The sequence below is a fragment of the Peromyscus californicus genome, unplaced genomic scaffold, assembly GCF_007827085.1.
Source record: "Peromyscus californicus insignis strain IS unplaced genomic scaffold, ASM782708v3 Scaffold_9__1_contigs__length_137607984, whole genome shotgun sequence".
NCBI lineage: Eukaryota > Metazoa > Chordata > Mammalia > Rodentia > Cricetidae > Peromyscus > Peromyscus californicus.
The window spans coordinates 45,627,503-45,651,828 of record NW_026294617.1 but is presented as its reverse complement, the minus strand read 5'-3'; the positions used below and the strand labels follow the sequence as shown (position 1 = coordinate 45,651,828).

Below are 24,326 nucleotides of genomic sequence, written 5' to 3'. Positions count from 1 at the left end.
TCCCCACTCTTCAAAAGGAGACTCTCTTCACATTGCCCAGCGGCAGCCATTCCTAATCCACCTTCTACACTCCATAGAGTAGAAGAAACCGAAACTGCTCCCAGTCACTCGGGACCTCCGATCGCCAAAGCCAACGGGGGTTTTATTGTTCTTTCAGAGTTCCTTAATGTGTCTGTAGCAGTTCACATCATCCACTCCTGTTGTTTTTCTTAACCTAATATTTCATACATAGAATACCAGCCTCAATAAGCTCCCTCCCCCAACAGTATATTTTGGCCTTTAATTGTATTATTGTTCTGGAGTTCACTAGAAAATTTGGTCATTGCCACCCCCATCTCCTAACATCTGGTCATTTGCCACTTCCCATGAAGCTGACCTCCCCAAAACATCTGGGAGCCATTCTTCTGTTTTCAAACTCAGTCAATCACTCTTGTGCCCCTTTTCCATAGGACTACTCCAACAGTTCCTCGGGTCGTGGATTTCAGTGTCCTCCTGTCTGTCCTGTACAGACTTAATACTGACACAGAGTCCATGTGCACCTGGTTCTGCACACCAGGCCATTCACAGGATGATGCCATATATTTACATTCCTTCCAGACCGGCCACTGAGTCTGAGCCAGCCAGTGCCCCCTCCCTCCCTAACCACTCATCCCCTCACTGCATCCCCACCGACAAGACGGGACCTCAAAGCCCCGAAAACAATCTCCTTTCTGTGGAGCCTTCCCCCAAACTCTGCAGCCCAAATGAACCTTGGCCCTGCCTGTTTGTCCACAAGCTGTGCTCTGTGTCACCACAGGCACCACAGCCATCAGGGGATCATCTCTGAATGCTGGATCCCCACGGACCAACCAATAGGATGTATGCTAAAACTTACTTGACCTGAAGAATGTTTCCTAATGAGCTCGCCTTGGAGTACCGCACTGCTGGCGGGCCACGACAGAGGGTGTCTCCACCAAACTGTATGCAATGGTGATCCATGATATTATCCTGGAAATTATTTACTGAAGTTTGACTTTCTAAAAGTAATTAACGATAGTATCCCTATCTCTTGAAGTCTGACATTGAGTGGGTTTGCTGAATCAAAAAATATAAATAAAAAGTTATAAAACAAACAGCACAGGAAAAATCCATCTAATTTTTTCAAGTGTTCAAAAAGTGACTGGGAAGCTGTCATGTCATTAGTCAGCTTTAAAGGACACAATGGCACTCACTTTCAAGCCAAGTCAGCAGGTAAGAAGATGGGCAGTGGACTTTTCAACTAATAAATGTCTAGATTAACGTCTAGTATCATGGCTGTTTTAACATACATCCATAGTGCTACAAACTGCCGTTAAGTCAGTTTATACTTACTTGGTGTAGCCAATTCAAGCACATAATCTCCATCTTAACCTCATGTTCAGTTCAAGATACTCCTGTGAGACGATCTAATACCCCATCCCTAATTTCATTACTGAAATTTCTCAGATTTCGTCTTAAAATGCCTTAGTACAAATGTGCTTTTCTTTTCCTTCTCAGATAGTCATGGACATATTGATCCCTCACTGAGACCCATCTGGGACTTGGCTTTTCTCGGCAGCTCTTACGTGATGTGGGAGAAGACAACCCAGTTCCTGCACTACTACTTGGCCCAGCTCACTAGTGTGAAGCAGTTGGTAAGAACCTGAAAACCAGTTGGATCAGCAGAGCCACAGTGGATGCCAGGGTCCCGCCTGAACCAGCGGGAACTCTTACCTTTATGGCAGGAGCTTTAACTACATTTCATGCATTCAGTCAATATTTGAGTGGCCGCAATGGCTCAGGTATTGTTTTGGGGATGGAGGAGGTAGTTGTAAACAAAACCACCTCTGTTGACTTCAATGAGACCCAATTCCAGAAAGAAGCAAGACAGAGCGTTAACAATGAATATGTACCAAACAGTGGTGGGAAATGCTATGGAATAAAGAAAGCAGGGAGGAGGAACCACAGGCTCTTGCTAGACGGAGGTAGAGGTGACTTTGGAGCAGAAGCCCCAAGGCCCCGAGCGCAGAGAGAAGGGGACTTGAGACAGGGAACTGGATCAGGAGGGTGGCCGATGGTCGAGGGAGTGGCAGGGCCCAGTGGTTGTGCAGAGTTATCAGAGAGGCTGTGCAGGAAACGAGGTGGCCCGGCAGGAAGTGGAGGGTATCTGTGAGTCTGGGAGGTCATTAGCTCAGGCTTGTCTTTATCCTGTTAGGAGGAGAGTGACAGGATGTGATTTTCATAGGATCTTTCTGGCTCCCTTCTGAGAGCAGACTACAGTGAAACAAGGGAGGAGCCGGAAGGCGTGGTGGAGGCATGGACTAGGCTTGGTGGAGGCATGGACTAGGGGCAGCAAGGGAAGTGGTGGCATGTTTGGATTCAGGTGGACTGGTAATACTGCTTAGGGGTGGATGTGAACATCGGAAAGTGGTAAGCGTTGAAAGAGGAGTCTTAGGATTGGGGCCTGAACCTGGAAGGATAGTTTCTATGCACTGATTGGAAAAGACACCATCAAGCAGATTTAGAGGAGACGGTCTCGGTTTGTGGCAAGAAGACGATATGTATAGTCATCTTGTCATAGAGGTTTGTCTTTAGGAGACAGTGATGGGCTGTAACCAGGCCCACGTGATGGTGTTTAAACCACTGACCGGGAAAGTTCCCAGCGGTGGTGTATACAAAGCCGCCGAAGACTGGATCTGGCACTCTTCTAACCTTAGAGCTGACAGCAGACTCCACCCGTAGGGGAAGGAGACGACAGCAGCCAGATGACAGTCACAGGTGACAGTAGCCCAGGTGGGAGCCTCTAAGTTCTCTGCTCTGTCCTCCCAGGGAAAAAGCAGAGCCATGAGCCAGGGGTGACAATGAGCGGAGGTGTCGGGGATGAGGTGGACCCTCACATGAATGTGAGTGACCTGTGCAGAGGTTTTGTCGCTCTTCGAAGGGGGAAACAGGCGAGTAGCTGCCTTCCACCGGGGTTGGGATTCTTCTCAGGGAGAGAGGGGTTTTTCCAGAGTGAAAGCTGAACCAACTGTAAGTACTACCTAACAGGAAACACGTTCACGATTTACCCACGGATGGACCTTCTGTGTCTTCTGAGGAACTTGTCAAACATTTAGTATTTTTAATGCCAATAGTAATTTAGTCTGCTTTCCAAAGACCATTGTAAAACAGACATCAAATACAACCTAGTTTTTTTTTTCTTCACTGATCTTTTTATAGAGTGTCTTTTAACAGGAATTACCCTAAATTGATTGTTGCTAGGTAACCAACCAGTCAGGGTATGGTCCAACGTGTTTTGTTACATCTCCTTCCCTCTTCCTAACAGGGCAACGGAGCTGATAAAGCCAAGACAGCTCAGAGCAGGAAGTGTTGGAGGGCTTCTCACCCCCACAAACCTTTCTGGGTGGGAACTATTATCTGAATACTCCGGGCTAAAGTTACCTGCTAATGCAATAGCATAAGGAAATGCAAACTTATAAACTCCCAGCCCCCAAAGAACAAGGCCCAACAGGAGAGTGGGCAAAGAAAGGAAGGGCTGAAATACATTCATAAAATGAGACCCATCATCCAGCCACAGTCATTTCTTCAGAACCAAAGGACAAATGGCATTCCCAATACTACAGACTATGCCAGCAAAGAAAAAAAAAAAAAAATGGGGATAAAGATTTCTACTATAACCCCAGGCTTTCACATGAATTGACCAAAGTAAAACATTATTCTCATTCTAATCCACTGATACCAAATCTTGTAGTCACTCTAAAATATCTGTCTACCATGTCACCACTCGTATTAGTCAGTGCAGACTTTATCTCAGCTTAAGGTCTTCACCAGCCCAAGACACATTACAGAATTACCTCACCGTCCATATCTATTCTGCTGAGAAGTCTCTTTTCGATAACTTATGTTAATAGCTTAAGCCTACTTATTTTATTAAAACCACACTGGTTCTGTTAGGGCTTAGTCTCTCCCTTAGGAGATGCAGGGGACCTGGGTGGTGGGTTACAAAAAAAATGGGATCAAACAAGGCTTCCTTCCCCACGGTTTCCAGGAAGATTAAAGTTCTAAGTTACAAAAATAAAAATAATAAATCATCATCAATCTGGAATATAAGCACTTGGCATTTGTAATGATTTGAATAGATGCCCAAGAGGTTATTTCTGAATAATATTAAAAATAATGACCTCTTGGCAGGACTTGACGCGGCGAGGGCAGACTGTGAGGTACACTGTTTACCTCTGCAGTTCTGTAACAAGCTGTGCTTTGGGCCCTTCCTCCTGAAGGAAGATACAAGCCCGGGGGTTATAATTCAGCCTACACACCTAACATGTGCAATGTCTTTCTTTTTGTCACTACTGGGGAGTGACCCATAGCTTCACGTGTGCGAGGCAGGCACTCTACCACCGAACTAGACACACACAGTCTGAGCCCTACTCGGTGGGTGGTCTGAGCAAAATCGTTCATTAAAGGAAACTGGTGTTCTAATGCTTATGTCGAGCCCAGCCCCTTTTTACCTAAAACTTGAAAACTACCATAATTTCATTTTTTAAAAAATGCTGCTTTTGAAAGCCAGGCATGGTAGCACTTACCTGTAATCTCAGCACTTAGGAGGTGGAAGTTCAAGACCCGCCTCCCGCTCCAGAGTTCTAGGCCAGTGTGGACTACATAAGACCTCTCAAAAATATACACATCAAAAAATACGCTTTTTCCAAAAGCAGAATAAGAAAGCACTGGCTTGAAAAGATGTCTGTAAGTAAAAACAATTGAAAACATTTAAGACTACATTATAAAGCCAGGCCTTGGGAAACAGTAGAGGTGGCAGTGAAGTCTGTGGCCGTCAACAGGGGTCCACTGGTGAGCAACAACTTGGGAAAGGTCAGCATTCCCTTGCAAGGTAAAGTCACCAAAACGAAGGCCAGGCAAGGCCAAACACACCCCTCCAAATGAAAACCAGCCTGGTAGAGCTGTCCCCTTGCATCTGTGGGGGACTTAGAAGCCCCCCACATTCTCCCGCATACTTTATCTCTGGGTTGCCTACCTGCAATGCAACGGCTGTATCCACTGTGTTACTCTGATTTGTTTGGGGAACAGCAATGAAAACTGCCCACATTCAGAACTCACAGTTTCTCTTCTTAGTTGGTTGCACACATGGGTACAGAGCCCACAGATTCAGAAGGGTAACTGGGGTAGGAAGTGCTGGTAACTAATTCTCTTACGAAAGACAGTTTTCCCCGGTGAGTTTCCATTTTGTGGCTTGTGCCTCAGATGTCTGCATACTCCTGTGTATGCTGCCAGGCCAGAGAGAAACCTACCCAACAGTGCAAGGAAGTCACCGTACAAGGACAGTCCGCTTCTGATTCGTCTGCCTCTTTCACATCTTCTACAGCCCCCTTCTCACTGGCTGCACATGGCTGGGAAAATCTCCATCCAAACAAGAAAAGCAAAGACAAAGCCTAAAATCAAGTTTCTTTTCACTGTTTTTATTTTTTCCTGTCTCTTTCATATTCTTTATTAGTTTTACTAAAAACTTGGTAGAAGACTAAAGTTATATTCCAAAGACTGAAGGTTTTAAAATAATCCTATTTTTATTATTAAAGAGAAAAATCACCTTGATATATAAAACTAAGAAATATGAAAAAGGAACTAGGCAATTGACTTATTTGCTTTTTTTTTTTTTTTTTTCAAGAGCTGAGGACTGAACCCAGGGCCTTGCGCTTGCAGGCAAGCACTCTACCACTGAGCTAAATCCCCGGCAATTGACTTATTAAAGTGAATAGAAAACAAGTAAATAAAGGGTGTGTGGACCAGTGCCTGCCTACCAGAACATACCTAATATACTGGTTTTAGCACAATGGTTAGCGACATCATGGGAGCACTTTAATGCAACATGTATGATGTGGTGGCCCAGGGTCAGACCTAGGTTTCAATCCTGTAAACAGGAGAATCACATGAGAAGAAGTATCGATTGCCAAGAGTAACATCTGGCCCATGGCAGGCGCCGTAGAAATACTGTGCTTTTCCCTTGTCTGCCAGGGAGGAGCAGGGCGAACCTATCCGGGGCACACATACAGTACCTAGATCACGAAGGTTGCCAGGAGATTCTCCTGATCCTCACAGACTTCAGCCTTCTACAAAAACCATCAATGCCACAGAGAAAAAGCTTTAAGGACAGTCAACCAGACTACCATAGAACTGAATGAAAAACCTAACCAGAATCCACGACTTCGCTAGCTTGATCCGCTACACCACCAGGGTGTTTCAGCAGCAGAGTTAAGTCACCACCCCCGGGAACACATGACACACAGCCTCGCAAACCCTGAGCTTACAAAACCCACAGTGTCTGTTATGCTAATTCTGTCTTCCCTCCCCTAGAAAACTGACAATGACGGCATCGACTTTGATTTTACTGTTCTGCTGCATGAATTCTCAACACAGGTAAAAAAAAAAAAAAGCCACGTGTGTGTCAAACTGTTCATATTCCCAGTGTTTCAAGTTATAACATTTAGATCTTCATTTCCTAGGAAATCATCCCCTGTCGAATTCACTTGTTCTGGTACCCTAGCAAACCACTGAAAGTACAGTACCACTGTCAAGAGCTGCAGAGCCCAGAAGAAGCCTCTGGAATGGAGGAAGCATCAGCCATGGCACCAACAGAGCTCAGTAATTTCTAAAGAGAAAAGAGCGATCCGCTTCTATCACATTCCAAACAAAGCGACTCCACAGGCCTACTTCATCACTCCTGCATGAAAGCAAAGGTCCAGGCATCCCAGCAACTTAGGCAGGCCTGCGGTCACAGGCAAGTGTTTCCCCCCAGATCAGCCTTGGTGTTTAACTCCGAGAGCCAGTGCACACATGTACCTATCTGCCCAGGGCTTAGCGGTCAGAGCACATTGCTAAGACTTTGTGCAGGTGGATCAACAACTGCTTTGGGGAAAAGGTTTCATCTCTGAATTTGTGTTTTTCATAATTTTGGACGTAGTATAGCTATTTTACGTTCCTAAATTGCTCCTACTTATTACGTCAACAAACAGTTTGTCAACGAAAGTAAATTGCAGGGAAATATTAACTGCGAATTTCAGGCAAGCATTCCCTTTTAACTTTGAAATAAATGTTTGCATTTCTAAATAACAAAATGTGTTTGTAAGCTTTTGTATGCACAGCAAAATGTAGGCTCACCTAGAACTACATCAAATCCCACTACTGCCTGATTCAAATCTTACAAACAGCATGCCATCTCACATGATAAAGCTGCAGACACACAGTTAAAGAAACACTGATCTAGCTCAGAGTATACCAAAATATACTTATTTCTTTATTTATCAGGACAACTCAGATCCAGTGTTGGTGTAAGTAATCAATAAAAGCCAACATAATATGTAATAATCAAATTCAGCAAAGTACCTCCTGAAGGCAGGAAGAACTGATCCAGGAAATGTCATCATCTGCCTCTCACAATTATTAAAATTTAATGGAACACTTATGTCACTGTCTTAAACTCTTGAGCCAGGTTCCTTGGCCAGTAACTGATTAGGGGACATCAGCTTCAAAATGAAAAAAGGATACAGAGGCACCCACATGATGGGTGAGGTTATGTCCCCATAGAGGCTGGAAATGCAGTCAATGCACCTAAACACCCAGCCTGACAACACCATAGACTTTGCTGTTACCCTGGTGCTCATGTGGCTGCAGAACCGTGTCCTGCTGCTACTGTCCCAAACTTCCAGAGTCTCATACAGTCTTTTCCTTAGCTAAGGCCCAAATTGTCCATATGGTTTTCCAGAAAGAATGCCATTTCGAGTCACTGTCCAATCAACTACTAAAAATGGAGTTATAGTCTCTACTTAGATAACAGGAAAGTTTACACTTCAGAGGAAGGTTTTAGGCAGGGACACCTAACAAAATAGCCGGAAGCAGATCTAATTGTGTATTTCTTTTCTGTTTTAAACCCCAAACTGTTGCACTTACCTCTCCAGTACCTACTCCTTTTAGCAAGTCCTAAATCCTCTGCATAATCTCTTAAGGGAAACAGCAGCTCTCCTCCTATGCAATAATGAAGACAAAGTACTTTTTCTAAGCACCTAAGAAGCAATACGTAATGACTGCATTGAGCCAAATCAAGCCAACAGATAAAAGTTTCGAACTGAGGTTCCCTGAACAATCTTTCAAAGGAGATCCCATGAGCGCTGCATAGATTATAACACATTGCTGTCCTGTGATCTCCATCCATTCTTTACTATCCTTCTAAATGGTATCTCAGCTTTCTCCAAGATCTTACTTTCAAAAGATTTCTCATTACGCTTACAAGTGATCATACTTCCGCCAGTGAACAACAAACAACATGCCTTAAACAGACTGATTTTGCTATAGAGCATGAAGAGGGATTGTATGCAGAAGTCACAAAGTTAAAGCAACTAGACATTTCTCAGTGTCTTCATCAGAACATCTTTTCTATCATGAACTCTGAGATTGTGAGCTTGATTTAATTAACATTGATTTCACTGGCTAACAACAGAGCAAGTACTTCATTTGCCTTAGCATAAAATGAAAAACTGAATTCCCCAAGCCCTCTTTCCATTAGCGGTATAAATTCTGAGTCACCAAGTCAATGACAGTTACATTTACCATCACATTTACCTAACTTCTCAGGAACTTTCAGAGTTTTAAGATACATCAGAAGTAGTACCAGGATTTTGACTGCCATTTTATTCTCTTCTACTATTCAGTTTCAATTTTTCCTACTTGAATGGTAGTTTTTTAGATAGTACACATGGTGGTTTGAATGAGAATGGCCACTCTAGGCTCCAGGCCAGGGAGTGTACTATTTGATAGGATTAAGTGTGCCTTGGAGGAAGTGTGTCGCTGGAGGTGGGCTTTGAGGTTTCAAGGGCCCAAGCCAGGCCCAGTGTCTCTCTCTTCCTGGGGCCTTCAGATGCAGATGTAGAACCCTCAGCTACTTATCCAGCATCTTGTTTGTCTATGCACTGCCATGCTCTCCACCATGATGATAATGGACCAAACCACTGAAAACTGTAAGCCAGCCTCCAATTAAATGATTTATTTCATGAGTTGCCGTGGTCATGGCGTCTCTTCACAGGAATCGAACATTGACTAAGACAGTTTGTTTGAAGGTCAGTTGAAATATCTATATTTGGACTTGAATGTTAGTCCTTCAAGATCTTATAGTTTACCACACTGACTTTTCTCAGTTTAGAAAATTCTGGTCAGTTCTGTGACCTTTCCTAGCTTTCAAAACACAAGTCTTAGCCACCATGCTCCCTAGCCTACATATGAATGGGTAACTGACTAGAACGTTCTCTAGAAGCACAAGTAGGTTTCTTCAGTGAGGCACTGCTAAGTTAGCTGAAGACTTCAAATTCTCATTCAACAATGTATAGTTTCAACAATGAGAAGAGTTACCTTCTTCAATGGGATAGTTCCGACACGTCACAACTCACTCCTTCCTGGTGGCTGCCAAATTTAAGATTCATATGTTAAATATTAAAATATAAAAATTCCCAACTTTCAAAACTGATTAAATTCTGTTGATTCACAAACTACATAATTAAGCAGGGAGGAAAAGAATAACAGAAAACTGAACTGCATTTCTTTAACGTCAGTTATCAGCTGAAGGAACAAGAGCCCAACTGTAATATCTCACAAAGGAATATTGGTATTATACATTAGAATTACAAAAAAAAATCTTTAATTTCATGTCTTAGGCCTATGTGCAGGTGACATTGCAGTCGTTAGCATCAAATGTATACTGGAGTCAACTGGACACATTCAGAGAGCCCCGATATGCAGAGATGGGTCCTCACTTAAGCTCCAGGGAATTTTTAAGTGAGTCAGGAAGAGAGCAGCCATGCAGCAGCTGCCAGTGCGGCCTCTCCCCAACACAAGCTAACACTTTCTTTAAATTAGCTAAACCTACCCTTCCTAATAGTAGTGTCAAAATCTTTATTTATTAATATCCACATTGATATTTTCCACGCTGTAGGCTTTGTTTGGTCGTTACCATCCATCCATCACTAATCTACTGAGTTAGCAACAGATGTGGCTGTTCTTGTCCTCCGGGATCCTGTTCCATTCACGCTCCAATGTGGATCCATGCCATTGCCTATGAAATGCTGCTGATGGATTAGAAACCCAGGAGAGTTACAACTTCTTCTCTTCTCTTCTTCTTCCTCTTCTCTTTCACGCCCCCCGCTTCCCACCTTCTCTTGAAACAAGGTCTCACTGTGTATCCCAGGCTGGCCTTGAACTCACAGAGATCTACCTGCCTCTGCCTCCTGATGGTATAACCAGAATATTTAACAAATTAAAAATGCACTCAGTTTTATCCATTTTTCTGACTATTCTCAATATCCAGAGACTGCATTAAATTCTGTGGCAGTATTTCCTTACTGAGAATGTACTCACAGTACCAAAAGCAAACCACTTCCAAGGTGTGATGCCATGGTACAGCCACACACATTCATGGAGCTAGTGACTTGTAACCACAGGACCTATTTGAAAACTTAAAGAGCATGGTCTTCAAACACTCTACTATCTCTATATGTTTTCTCTGGTTACAAAGACACAATATTTACTTTCACAGGGTTACAAGAGTTAAATTAGATAATGCATCTAATTTCAAAGCAGGCAGGCAATTCAATCTTTTTATCCTAGAATTCTAAAATTATAAAGTCTACAAATAAAGTCAAAAGCTGCACAAGATGTTGCAGGCCTGTAAAACCAGCAATGCAGAGGTCAGAGGTGGTGTGTGTGTGTGTGTGTGTGTGTGTGTGTGTGTGTGTGTGTGTGTGTGTGTGTGTAGGTGGAGAGCAGGAGCTCAAGGCTAGACATGAAAGCCTGTCCAAAACACCCACCACTTATTTCTATTATCTACTTTTATTGAGTAAGGATAACAGATTAGGGTATATATGTGGCATCAGAGGTTTCGGTGTGAAAAATTCTTAAAAGTATAAAGCCAACTAATTCTGGAAACAAAGGCTTACATTCGCTGTTTCTCAACTTCAATGAACACAACATAGGCCAAACTCAAATCACTCAACTGAACTACCAGGCATCACGAACTGAGCAGGCAGCAACTCTACAAATCCTGCTTTATCCAAATCTATGAATGCAAATAAGGAGAACGTAGGTAAGCTCCTTGTTCTTGTCTAATACAAGACTGCCAATAACACTGTACTCCTAACACGGGTGGTTATAAATGGGCAGAAGCCACAGACTGAAGCCATTTGCCAACTTCACTCTTTTAATAGCCCAACGAAGAATCTGAAAATGCTCTCTAGTAAGATCATGATTCACACATGCCTCATTAAGTGACACTCCAAGAGATGTCATGATGTACAATGTTTACACTCAGAGCCTCAACAGAGTAACTTCTAGAATATCAATGCATGCCGTAGAGACAAGGAACAACTTACTTGAGAAGTAAATCACTGAAAATTATTGACTCTTGACTATAAATGGAAGAAGCTACATGGCTATTCTGTACTGTTTTTTCAACTTTTCGGTATGTTGAAAACTCTCATGATAAAAAATTGAGGGAGTTGGAGAGATGGCTCAGTGGTAAAATGCTGGATGAGTAAGCATGAAGACCTGAGTTCAATCCTCCAGAGTCCATGTAAAGTCAGCTGGGCACCGCACATGCCTGTAATCCTAGGAAGTGGGGGTGGGGGTGGGGCAGGATGATCCCTGGGGCTTGATGGTCAGTCATACTCGAGTTCCAGGTTTAATGAGAGACGTTACCTCAAAACTAAGTTGGAAAACAATGAGAAAGACAACCTCTGGCAGGTACATACACACACAAAACCACAAATGTACATACACGAGCACATGGGAACAGGGGGGCATGGGCTGCATAACCACAGTCCCAGGACATGCACACGGGGTGGGGGTGGGGGCTGCATAACCACAGTCCCAACACATGCACACGGGGTGGGGATAGAGGCTGTATACCCACAGTCCCAGCACATACACATGGGGGTGGGGGGTGGGGGCTGTATACCCACAGTCCCAGCACATGCACATGGGGGTGAGAGGGTATGGGCTGTATACCCACAGTCCTAGCATTTGGCAAGAGGACTGTGAGTTTTGAGGTCAACCTGGGTTACACACATAGACCTTGTCAAAAAAAATTGCAAATTTAAATCTATTCTAAGCTGAAATCATTCTCTTCTTCCCTTAATATTAAATATTTCTCTTCTTTCCTTAAATAAATATTAAAATATACTTCAGTAATAATCAATTTTATTTAAGGTCTTTCGTTAAACAATAGTCAATATAGTTTAAATAGATACATATAATTATCTTTGCATATACATAGAAGCTCCTGACCGTGGAACAGCAAGGGCTCCTAAAAGGTTCCAGCCATCTGCGTTCATTCTACTGGAATCCATCACCTCTAAGTCTTTAGCCCATAGTCACTGCACTCAAAGTGAGGGGAGTCAGTTCTTGGCTTTTCCTTTCTTTACAGGGAGTTGACCTGTAGCTTCCAGATACTTATTAATGAGGTCTTCCTGTGTGGCTGGCGAACACGGCTGGTATCTGCAGTACTCCATTGTGTACTCTCCTTTTCCCTGGACGTTCAAGAGAGAGAGAGATTTGCTTACAACTCCCAGCACGCAGAGTCCGGCTGTCACAAATGTGCTTACTGGGCGCTCTCCTGAAGAGCCCTGAAGTGAGGTCTCACTCCATTTTAACACTGCTTACCTCTGTGCACGACCTAAGTTCAGTGGAATAGCCAAACATATTATTTAGGGGAACCTAAAAACAAACAGAATAAATATTTTAGCACCGCTTGTTAAAAAATATTTGAGGAAAGTATGAGGCTGCATTAGTCAATTTAATGTCTTACAGTTAGTTTTCTATTGACAATTTCGGTTTAAAAGAATCAAAAGCCAGAGTAGCTGCTGTCATATCCCAGATAAGAAACCCTATTTGAAAATTATTTAACAGGCATAATTAGACCAAATCTTTAATTCCAGAGTGTATACCATTGATGCCCTTCCCTTCTCATCCCCACACCACTGTCTATCTACCTCCTTCAGTTCAGACAGCCACAAGTGTTTTCTGTGTGGAAATGTTAATGAGTTTCTACTGTGCGCACGCGTGTGCGTGCGCGTGTGTGAGTGTGTGGTGCTGGGCACTGAACCCAGAAGCCCATGCATGCTTGGCATGTGCTCTAGCACTGAGCTGCGCCCAAGCCCTCCTTTGGGTACTGACATGACACACTGACAGCAAGATCTTTCTAGAGGTGATCTGTAAAGTGACCGGTACCTTCTCCTCCAGGAGATTTAAGGTAAGATGGTACAGATCAGGGAACTGAATACTAGTCATATAACACAATAAAGCAGCTACACAAAGAAGCTTACAACAGGAAAAAAATAACTATACATCTAAGAAACAACAAATTCACAAAAAATACATAGCCAAGATATAAAGAATCCTATTTTTGGCTTTTGTACTTATAAATTGCTTACAGAAAATTACACAAATTGCCACAAAATAGAATCTGCAAGTTCAAAACAAATGCTTCAGCCTGCTCTACAATTTCCAAAACCAGAGCTAACTGATTTGCTCCTGTGGCTAGCAAAAGCAAGACAAATCTGTAACCCTATGAGGCTGAGGCACCAGGATTAGTATGAGTTCCTTGCTAGCTTGAGATACAGTGTGAGAATGGATCTCAAAAAACAAGACAAAGAAACCTGGGAGACCATCCAGGCCCATACTTACATCTGCATACAGGGTGAAATAGTCCTCGATCCCATCCTGCCCTGTGATTACTCCATGGCGCCGGTTAATTCCCCCTATTACTGTCCCCTGGAATTCATTTGGAGCTATAACTTCCACGGACATAATAGGTTCAAGAATACATACTGTGGCATTTGCTAAGGCTAGGTTTAAAAATAAAGAACAACAAAAAGAAAAGTTAAGAACACTGGTTGTTAAATTGGAATTCTCTCCAGCTCTACATGAGACAGGCGACACTTTCCCAAAGGAACGCAAGGGACAAGCTTCAAACCTCCCCCGACTCATTTTTTTTTTTTTTTAATATTAATGGTAACAGTTATCTGTGTGGAAATTCCAAGAGATAATGCTTCATTCTGGTGTTACTACTTCGATTAGCATATTTTTAAAAATCCTTAGATCTCATTAAAGTTCAGAGCACAGAAAACATCAATCATCAAGTCCTGCACTATGCGAACTACCCAGCTGTGCTACTTCATCTCTTACTTCACATACAGACAAGCTCTGAAATGAGACCAAGGGAAACCCACTCTTTCTTTCTGGTCCTTGGCGCTCACATGAGCACGCGTGCACAAACACATACACACACACACACACACACACACACACACACACACACACACACACACATCTTACACAGGAGAGGGTGACTGAAGAAAGAGGTGAGTCACTTCTGAGAAGCCTTTCCTCTTCTAGGCTGAACAATCCCACTGCCTGCCTGAGACTCAGGATTTAGCTTCTGTCCTCTAACATGCTATTGCCTCTTGTGAAAATTCTGCCTGGTCTGAGGTTTCTTCATCAATAACTAAAAACTATCAGACTAGCTGTTAGCAGTCCCTTTAACATGAAACTCATTGTGTATTTTTTTGTCCCATCAAATACACAACTAATATACTTCCTAGTTACAAATACTGACTCACATTTATGGAGGAGGTAGAACACAACTTCAAATATTTACACTTAATTTAGTAGCTTGCTAGAGCAGAATGTTTAGCCTCAGACCAGCTGCACTATCCCCAAATAAGAGTGTCTAAGCCAAACACAGGAAAGACAACTAAGAAGCTGTTTTGTTTGAAAATAAGCACAGTTTTTCCAGAGGCATCTATCTGTTCGTAAGGAATTAATTAGCAACCTTTCTCGTATATTTATATAAGCCCTTCTAAAGACACTACAGTCTTAAGTGCAGTAACCATTAGAGTAACAATGTAACACACACTCCTCAGTACCAGTCGGGGATTGGCACCGGGACCTCAACTAGGTACCAAACCCCACAGATGTTCAAGTTTCTATGCCATTTTTAAAATGTTGCAGTATTTGCATATAGCACTCTTAAAATTACCTATAGATCCCAAAAATCATTTCAGTAAAAGTCTATGTAATAGTTTCTATTAATAACATTGGTGATTCCCTATTTCAACCCACTAGTAAAAACACTAGCATCAGCAGCCCAGGTGCTTAAGTGGCTGAATGGGGAGGTAGTCAAGAGCTAAGACTAGTCAAGGTTTAACTTTAAGCCCTACCAAACTAGTATGTCAGCTTGAGTTATGGAACTAATTGCTATGAACTCAGTTCTCTCAGCTCTAAGGTCATAGTGAAGACAAGCTCTCATGTACTCAACATAACACAGCGTACATAAGGGATCAATAAATGTTCAGAGCAAAACCCGAGGTGAACATGCAGGGAAATGAGTGGCATGGCACTATGCTAAGTCAAAGGCAATAGAACAGGAAGAACTGTATTCAGTGTGCCTTATGCATGTATGTATGTATGTATGTATGTATGTATGTATGTATGTATGTATATATACACTCACATGTATATTAGGCACATATAGGCAGACTGGGAAAGTTAAGGTGATGGCCTGTTTCTACACAGTGAGGAGAAGAGAAAGACTTGAACACAAAGCCTGGCATGGAATGGCAAAAGAAATCCCAGAGCAAACCGTGCCGGGTTTAATGAGCTAAGGACGCAATTCTGCTATGTTTAGAATGGCCGAACGGCCAGTGTTTGGGAGAATGCGCATGGTGTTCTCTCTAAAAACTACTTATGGGGGAGACAGCAACACTCACATCCACAGAGCCAAGGCAGGTCAAGCACATCTGGTTTCATATTTCAGTTTTAAGTTACATCACTGATTCATCTCTGAGGCAAGTTCAAAAGTTGGTTTACACTGGAATACATGAGAATCTAAACTATCTTCTAACCTTATACTATATCACATATTTTACCAAATATAATAATAGGCACAACAGCCTAAGCGTAAGCTGCTCTAATACCAAGCTCATTTAGCAAGCATCACTTACTCCAGAGCCCTCAGCAGGCATTCAGTGACATGTATGTATCAGTTCTTTTACTGCTTGGTAAGAACTTCCTGCCCTTGATTTGTATTAATTAATTAATTTGGGCTAGCCCTGGATGTCCTGACTTATTTTGTAGACGAGGCTGGCCTTGGAATCAGAGATCTGCCTGCCTCTGCCTCCTGAGTGCTGGGATTAAAGGCATCAAATCTAATGCCTTTTCTTTTTAAAATTGTATTCTATTTTTGGCAACTATTTGCATTTTATTTATGGACAAAATGTCATTTCATATTTTTTTTTGTCTTTAATCATGAAGAAATAAGAATCACATGGAGAAACCCCAAATCAGTTGTTTTTCATGCCAGCACCTTGCTTGGCTGCACAACTTAGTTTAAAAAAAAAAGTTCCTATTTCAATTATAATCCAGAGTTTTTCCTTTGCACATCTACTAGGTAATTATTCATTTCAGTTAATTTTTCATTGGTATATGTGTATATTATAGGTATATACATCTATACTTACTTATATTTAAATATAGGAAGAATTAAAAAGGATGAAGTATATATTAATTAATGTGCAGATAATTTAATTTAGCCTTATCTAACTTTTATTTCCGTGAAAGTTACAAACTTCTAATCAAGAACCAACATAAAAAAACTAGTGCTTTTAAATTTAATTATATTTCTGAAAAGTATTAATGTGATTTAACGCTTCGCTTAAGATGTGTTAAAGCAGTGAACATTTCAAGGTCAAAAGGTGGGCAGTCAATCTGAGTTATGCCTAAGAACATCCACATCATTTTCTTTTCTTCAGGCTGTCCAAATCCCTGCATCACGGACTGCAGAGTCTGTTTAATATGCAGCTGATTAAAAAAAAATGGAGGATCACTCTCCCTTTCTACAACTAAAAACTAGAATATAATTACTAATTTTAAATAAAATAAGGAATTAGCAACTTAGTCTAGAAAACAACAGTCCTCCCAGACACTGTCTAACGTTAACCACAGATGCAAACTGAGACCAAAAGGAGTTCAGAAAGCTCAAAATTCATAGAGTCAACAGAATTCTGATTTACAGAATGCATAGGAAATAATGATTAAAAAATATTAGTTCTCTACTGCCTATTTTTATTCTCTTTAATGGAAATATTTTTGAAATGTTTTATGAATCATAATGAAGACACTTATGTATGTTACTAAGGAACTGACAAATACCAGATCTAGATAAGGAGGCAGAGAAAATGGAGTTTCTGGCTTCAGGATAACTGTGGGACTCTTTTTGCTATATTCTGATGTCTTTTGTTTTCCACCACCCTGAATTAAAAGCAAAGAATCAGCAGGCTGGAGAGATGGCTCAGTAGTTAAAAGCACTGACTGCTCTTCCAGAGGTCCTGAGTTCAATTCCCAGCAACCACATGGTGGCTCACAACCATCTATAGTGGGATCCAATGCCCTTTTCTGTCATGCAGGCATCCATGCAAGTAGAGCACTCATATACAGAAAAACAACAACAACAACAACAAAAAAGCAAAGAATCAGATATGCCTGCCTGCAACTGCTCAGAGTTCTAATTTACAGTTTTAGTAAGGCTGACAATTTTAGCAGTTTAGCGGGAAGTCTGTATTATGCATAAAGTTTACTGAATTCTTTCAAAACACTTTTCTATTCTCATAATAATGCCTAACAGCTTAAAATGTGATATATGAAAAAAATACTTACAAATTTATGAACTCCTTGACATTTAAATAAATGAGTAAAAATAACATGACTAGTTAATTTATCTTCAAAATACTTCTTAAGAGTTCTGAGCATTTGTCTTTTCTATTAAAACCAGAACTTCAGAGGATATATGAACTTAAACACATTAAAAATAAACACTCAGAAAATTTAGAACAGGGTAGGCTTTGATATTTGCAAGAAAGAAAATATGATCATCTCCCATCACGTCATCTGTTAGTATTCATTCCTTGCCCACCACCATACTCTACCCCACGTTCTGGATGAAGGAAAATACAAACAGTGCTGCTTTTGAGGCTGTGATGGTTTCCCAAGGAAGACACAGCATACCTTGTTTAAGAGCACCTTCTCCAGCTCGGATGAAAGAGATTTCATTGGAATCAACCATGTGATGGGCACCATCTTGCAGAACAAACCGCAGCCCAGAAAGCTTGTGACCGGAAAGAGGGCCCTTTTCGCAGGCATCCAAAAACCCCTAACAATAACAAATGAATGTAAGTGCAATGAGATTTCACCTGCAGAGCATTACCCAAAATTCCAAAGCAGGTTACTGCTCAGAAATGGAATGTTCTTAAGATACATGCTGCCTTTCACTTCTCAAAAATTTTCCCAGTAAGCTGGGCATTTAGATGAACAATCCTGGGGCAAAGTACAGAGCTGAAGGTGTGAGGGGGCTTGAGAATGAAGCTAAGGGCACTCACCATCACTGCCCCACAACCTCAACTTCAGGAATGACTTAACGTTTGCACTCCTTTACAGACACAATGAGGAAAGGCAGGAGAGGCAAACTAAGGTCACCAACTCCACCAAATATATGTGTAAGCAGTAGCTGTGGCTTGAGCTCCTATTACAGATCCATCACTACTTTGCTCTCCCAGCAGAGCACATCATAAAAATCACTGCGCAAAGTTGCATGGTCTTGTTAAGAACTAGAATTAAAGGAAATTTCACTTTTCCAAATGTAATTCCCTTTTTAAAAGACAGCTTCATTAAGGTATAATTTACATACAACAAACTGCATATGTTTAAAGAGTACAGTTGACAAGTTTGCCACTCATTTTCTGTCGCTTAAATACTTCTAGAAACGCCTCCAATTCAGTCACACAGCTACACACACAGTGGATTATATTTCTGACATTTTAAAACTGTAAACTCTGTATGCTGAAAAATATGTAAATTCTTCTTCTCTTTCTTCTGTGAATTTTGGAGACATCTGGTATTTAGAAGTGTGTGAATGACAAAGAATTATCTTAAAATAAAAGTGAAATACATTACCAACAACCACCAAAATCTATTACCACTGAAACCAAAATTATAACTTGCTGTTCACAAAATAAACAATTGCTTAGAGCAAGTAACAGGGCAAACAAAGCAGGCATTGACGCTTCCTGAGTGTGCACAGCTCTCTGCCCTTTCACATACACACACAACCGTATCTGGCCTCCAGATTTTTGAAGGGTGTATGCAAGTAGTTTACTCCCAATTTAACTAGTTCTGCCTGGAGGAAGTGGCGCACACCTTTATAAAAACCAAAGCACTCAGGAAGCAGAGGCAAGTAGATCTCTTTGAATTCCAAGCCATTCTGGGTTACATACAGACTACCTGCCTCAAAACAAACAAACAAACAAACAAATGAAGCAAAGTAGCTCTTCGTTTAGCAAGAGCACATTCAGCAGCAGCAAAAATGCTGTAGAGCAGTATCCAGGTGCTGGGAGTCTTAACAAACAATTGCTCCTACATCAGCACACACAAAACTCTCCTAACCCCTAAAGACTACCATAACTTTAATGATTACAATCAACGTACAGTATCAATTACTGAAGAGCGGTCATACACATGATGAACAGAGCAGCCTGTCACCACTGTCACGGCATGTGTTTACAGCCCCTGGACTGAACTGCAGGTTCCAGATAGAAAGCCTGACAGTCCCTAAAGAAAGATGGTTAATTAAAAGGAACCATGATAGACACAAACACGACAGAACAGAAAGTGTGATTTATACCAGACAACCTGCTTTCAAATAGAGACAAAGGCTACAGAGCGCTGTCAAACACTACCTTTTCAACTGCAGGCACAAACTGCTTGGGAACGTTGGCCCCAAACGTTTCATCGGAAAACTCCAACTTAGTGTAGTCCTCTGGGGCCAGGGGCTCCAGCACACCTATTACTTTTCCAAACTGGCCAGCACCACCCGACTGCTTTTTATGTGTAAAATCAAACCTGCACGATTCAGGGAAAAACAAACAGAGCATTAGTAATCAGCAAAATGAAATAAACTCCCACTAATTTACACAAAAACCCACGTTTCATGTATTTTCTTACTTTTTCCTTTGACTATGCTGGCCACACTATGAGATCTATTACAGAAGTAATTCAGAAGAAATTCTCCTTTTCTGTTCTTACTCAGGGGTGAAAGAGGGGCACACCACCTAAGTAATCAAGTTTTTCTGTTCTTCCATAGGCTCAGTCTAAGGCCTCTAATAACCTACATTCCAAAGAGCTCATCCAGTTCTGGAATGCTGCCCTTCCATGTCACACAATGGAGTGAACAAGGATGGTTACTTGAAAATAAGAATTCTGATGGCTACAGTTAATCTATTTAGGCAGTTCTACTTGATTTTACTTTTTGGCATTATAGACATAGGTAATTTAAAGGGAGCACCAGATGTAATAATTAAGATCTGAAGATGATTAATGACAAAATAATAATGACGAGCATAAAACAGGATTTCAAAAAGAAATGAACATAAGTTAGTGTTTATGTCAAGCACTAACTTGATAGAATGAGTATTCCACATAAATATCAAACATGGAGACACAGTGCACAGGAGGCTACGTCTGAGGAGAAAAATCGATGTGTATAGACCGTTTGCCAGCTGCTTCTTCCTTTAGCTGCTTCTTCCTTCAACCTGAGACTTTCAGAGGACAATCACTTTCAAAAGTATGTACGACATCTGCAGGTGGATCTGCAGATATTAATGGGTAAGTCTGTAAGTGGCCTGGAAGAAGTAAATGTAAATAATGGCAGGAGATGCAGGCCTGGAAGGGCAGACTTCCTAAAGAGGCTAAGTGTGAATGTGTTTGACTAACTGCCTTCTAATAATCTTCCAGTGGCCAAGAGCTTCAGGATGGGCTGGGAAACCCCAGAGAGTGAAAACTTGATTCCCTGGAAGGAAAAAACATCTGTAAGAAGCAAGAGAAGGGAAGCAGAGGGCAGGGCATGCACAAAGTCACCACAGAAGCACAGCGGAGGGTTTCCGGGTGTGGACACCAAGGTCCTGGCAGGTACTCAGAGTTCTCTGAGGAATGGGTATTTGTGCTCAGTCTAACAACAACATCTCACTAAAACAGCGGAGGCTGAAGAGATGGCCCAGCAGGGAAGTGAGCTTGGTGTCAAGTCTGATGACCTGAGTTCAACCCCTGGGACCACATGGTGGAAGCAAAGAACCAGGTCCCACAAGTTGTCCTCTGACCTCCACACTCCGGCCACAGCTCATACACACCCCTGCAACCATACAAAACAAAATAAAGTGTGCAAATTTTTAATGAAGAAATAGTCTGTATCTGTGCTATATAGATTAACTGTATGGTTAAAACTAATTATAGCTATTTAAACTAACTTGAAAATTCAACAACTTAACAATTCAAGTGCATGAGCACTTAGAACGATGCAGGGGATATCTGTTCTATGACCCTGAAGCACAGCCCTGGAGACACAGCAGGTAACTGCTCTACCTGCCTATGACCTGGAAGTACATGCCCCTGGAGCGTGGCCTCTCAGCCACCCTTAAGACCTGAGATGCTCTTGGCTCCCTTGTGGGACCTGGATGCTGGGACAGTCTCAGGTGCAGAAGAACAGCATGAGATGGTGCCTCACCTTTTCCAGGACCCTGCAACAATTCCTCTGTTCTGTCTTGTGAGTTTTCCTTTCTTAATAAATCCTTTTGCCCTTTAAGCAGACTCCGTGGATTTCTCGCTTTAAGACAGTGACCACAATCCCACACAGGACAGATACAGGGCACTCCAGCACCCCTGAGTTCTTCAGGCACCAGTGTTCTAAGAATCAGCTCACAGTCAAGTAATTCCACACAGTTTTAGGGACAATGCCATTTATGAATGAGAGGAAGCCAAGTGACAGAACATTAAGTGCCAGGTTTGTGTTACACACTTTGCATGAACTCAACCCAGAAAGCAGTACTGATTCTAGCCGTCATTTTATAGGTGCGAGACCTGAGGGTCAGAGAGGCTAAGTAGCTCGACAAACGTGACTGCTCCCCACCACTTAGCCAAACATTTTCCTAGAACGCTAATAAGAAAATTTAAACTGGCTGGACCCCTGACTGTTGTGTTCACCGAAGTGCCTGCAGGGTCACCAGTGGGCACCGCATTAAGACAGATTCTACAGTAACTGATGAAGAAAGAGGACCCTAGTTGGCTGCCATGCTGAGGCAGCTGTGTTAAGATACCGTGTCATATCAAATGTAATGTTAACGAGAACTGTGTGGGTTTGTTTATCCCTCATTCATAGATTTATTTTTACTGGGGGATGTCTTTCTGTATGCTGTGAATATGTGTGGCTCCCACTGATTAACAAATAGAGCTGCACTGGCCTATGGCAGGGCAGAATGGAGCCAGGAGGGAAACCCAAGAGGCGTAGAGAGAGAAGAGGGGTTGGGGATTTAGTTCAGTGGTACAGCACTTGCCCAGCAAGCGCAAGGCCCTGGGTTGGTCCTCAGCTCCAAGAGAAAAAAGAAATTCAGCCGGGCAGCAGTGGTGCATGCCTTTAATCTGAGAGAAGAAAGGCGGGGTCAGAGGGACACCAACCCACCTCCGAAGGAGCAACCAGAGGCCAGCAGAATGGTAACACCATGGCCACGTGGCAACACACAGATGAATAGAAATGGGTTCAGTTAAGTTATAAGAGCTAGCTAGCAAGAAGCCTGAGCCACAGGCCATACAGTTTGTAATTAATATAAGCCTCCAGTGGTTATTTTATAAGTGCCTTTGAAAGCTCAGGTGGGAGAGATTCGTCTGGACTGTGGGACTAGTAGAAGCTGAGAAACTCCTACACATTTTTCCTTTTTTTTTTTTTTTTTTTTTTTTAATTTTTTGAGAAAGGGTCTCAATATGTCACCCTGAGTGGTGTTCTGGAATTCTCAAAAGATTCCCTGCCTCTACCTTCCAAGTGCTTGGATTAAAAGCATGAGCCACTAGCCCTGGCCACTTTGACTTTATATTCATACCCAAGTTACAAACTACAGTATTTTTTTTAACCTTGTTTAATGCTTATATTGTAATATAAAATCAATGGTGTAAATTACCTGATCCTGAAGAGTCATAATAACTGTTGTTTTCTTGAAGACAATCTAGACATTATTCAAGTTTGAGTATTATGGACTGAATATTTGCCTTTGATGAAATTATAGTAGGTAACTAATACTTTAAAGACCCAACTGGGGCTGGAGAGATGGGTCAGCGATTGAGAGCACTTGCTGCTCTTGTAGAGCATCTGAGTTTGGTTCTCAGCAACCATGCCGGCTCCACAACCATCCCTAACTCCAGTTCCAGGGGATTTGACTCCTTTTTCTGACCTCCTTGGGCACCAGGCACATACCTGGTACACATCCATAACGTGCAGGCAAAATACTCTAGAAAACATTTCAGAAAAAAAGCACCAACATAGAAATGATATCCTTGCAATTCAGCCTATTTAACATCTAAATGAAAGGTAAGTTTCCCCTTTAAAGTACTAATCATAATTTTAATAGAACCTAAGTTATTATGACTACTGTAAGTCCCTTTACGACATACTCTATGCTAGTCATTAGATACAGAATCTCTGACTACCCAAACGCTGACCCCGTAGCCCTGACTGCTCGGACCGGGCGTCTACAGTAGTTCCAGGAGATACAACTAGTAGCTTAGGAAACTTGACACTGCATACCCTGCAGAGTGCCTTCTGACTTGCTAACTACACAGGCACTCTTCCTGGACACTCTCCAAGGAGCATTTACCTCAACACACACACACACACACACACATACACACACACACACACACACACACGCCTCTAAAGGGCTGGTTCTTAGACAATGACTTATTCAAAGGAAAAAAAAAAGACAAATATCTTCAATTTCATGAGAAAAAAATCTCGTTATCCTCTAGTTACTCCACATTGGCTTATGTAACAGGAAAGGGTGGGAAATGCTATATTGCTTATTATTTCTTAAAAATCCACTTAGTCTAAAGAAAGTCCTCATTTATAGGAAAGCTTCAGTAGCACACACAGCACAGTCCCTTCCTTTTAGAGTGTCACTACAACATACATAGTAGTCTACCCAAAAATCCTTCAATGATCTACCTTTTAAGAAAAAGAGGTGGGGCTGGAGAGACGGCTCAGCAGTTGACTTGAGTTCGGTTCCCAGCACCCACAGTATGTGGCTCATAACTGCACAGAACTCCAACTCCAAGGGGGGATCTGATACGTCTGCACACACGTGTGCACATACACATAATTAAAAATTATAAAAATAATTTTTTTAAGA

General features: G+C 41.9%; 2 protein-coding genes across 3 annotated transcripts in view; one reads left to right on the top strand and one right to left on the bottom strand.

Moving 5' to 3' along the window:
* Rarres1 (retinoic acid receptor responder 1) overlaps nt 1–12,121 on the top strand; it is a 44,178-nt gene extending 32,057 nt beyond the window's left edge. For both annotated transcript variants that reach the window (XM_052730406.1, XM_052730405.1), the window contains exons 4-6: nt 1,516–1,652; nt 6,367–6,429; nt 6,516–12,121. In XM_052730406.1, the coding sequence (XP_052586366.1) occupies nt 1,516–1,652; nt 6,367–6,429; nt 6,516–6,665 (350 nt within the window). In that variant the 3' untranslated portion in view covers nt 6,666–12,121. The remainder of the gene's footprint in view (nt 1–1,515; nt 1,653–6,366; nt 6,430–6,515) is intronic.
* Nucleotides 12,122–12,232: 111 nt separating this feature from the next.
* Nucleotides 12,233–24,326, bottom strand: part of Gfm1 (G elongation factor mitochondrial 1) — a 49,296-nt gene continuing 37,202 nt past the window's right edge. Inside the window, exons 14-18 of the mRNA XM_052730404.1 lie at nt 19,839–20,001; nt 18,112–18,256; nt 13,735–13,895; nt 12,712–12,765; nt 12,233–12,578 (exon numbers count right to left, since the gene is read on the bottom strand). Coding sequence (XP_052586364.1) covers nt 12,447–12,578; nt 12,712–12,765; nt 13,735–13,895; nt 18,112–18,256; nt 19,839–20,001 — 655 coding nt within the window. The 3' untranslated portion in view covers nt 12,233–12,446. The remainder of the gene's footprint in view (nt 12,579–12,711; nt 12,766–13,734; nt 13,896–18,111; nt 18,257–19,838; nt 20,002–24,326) is intronic.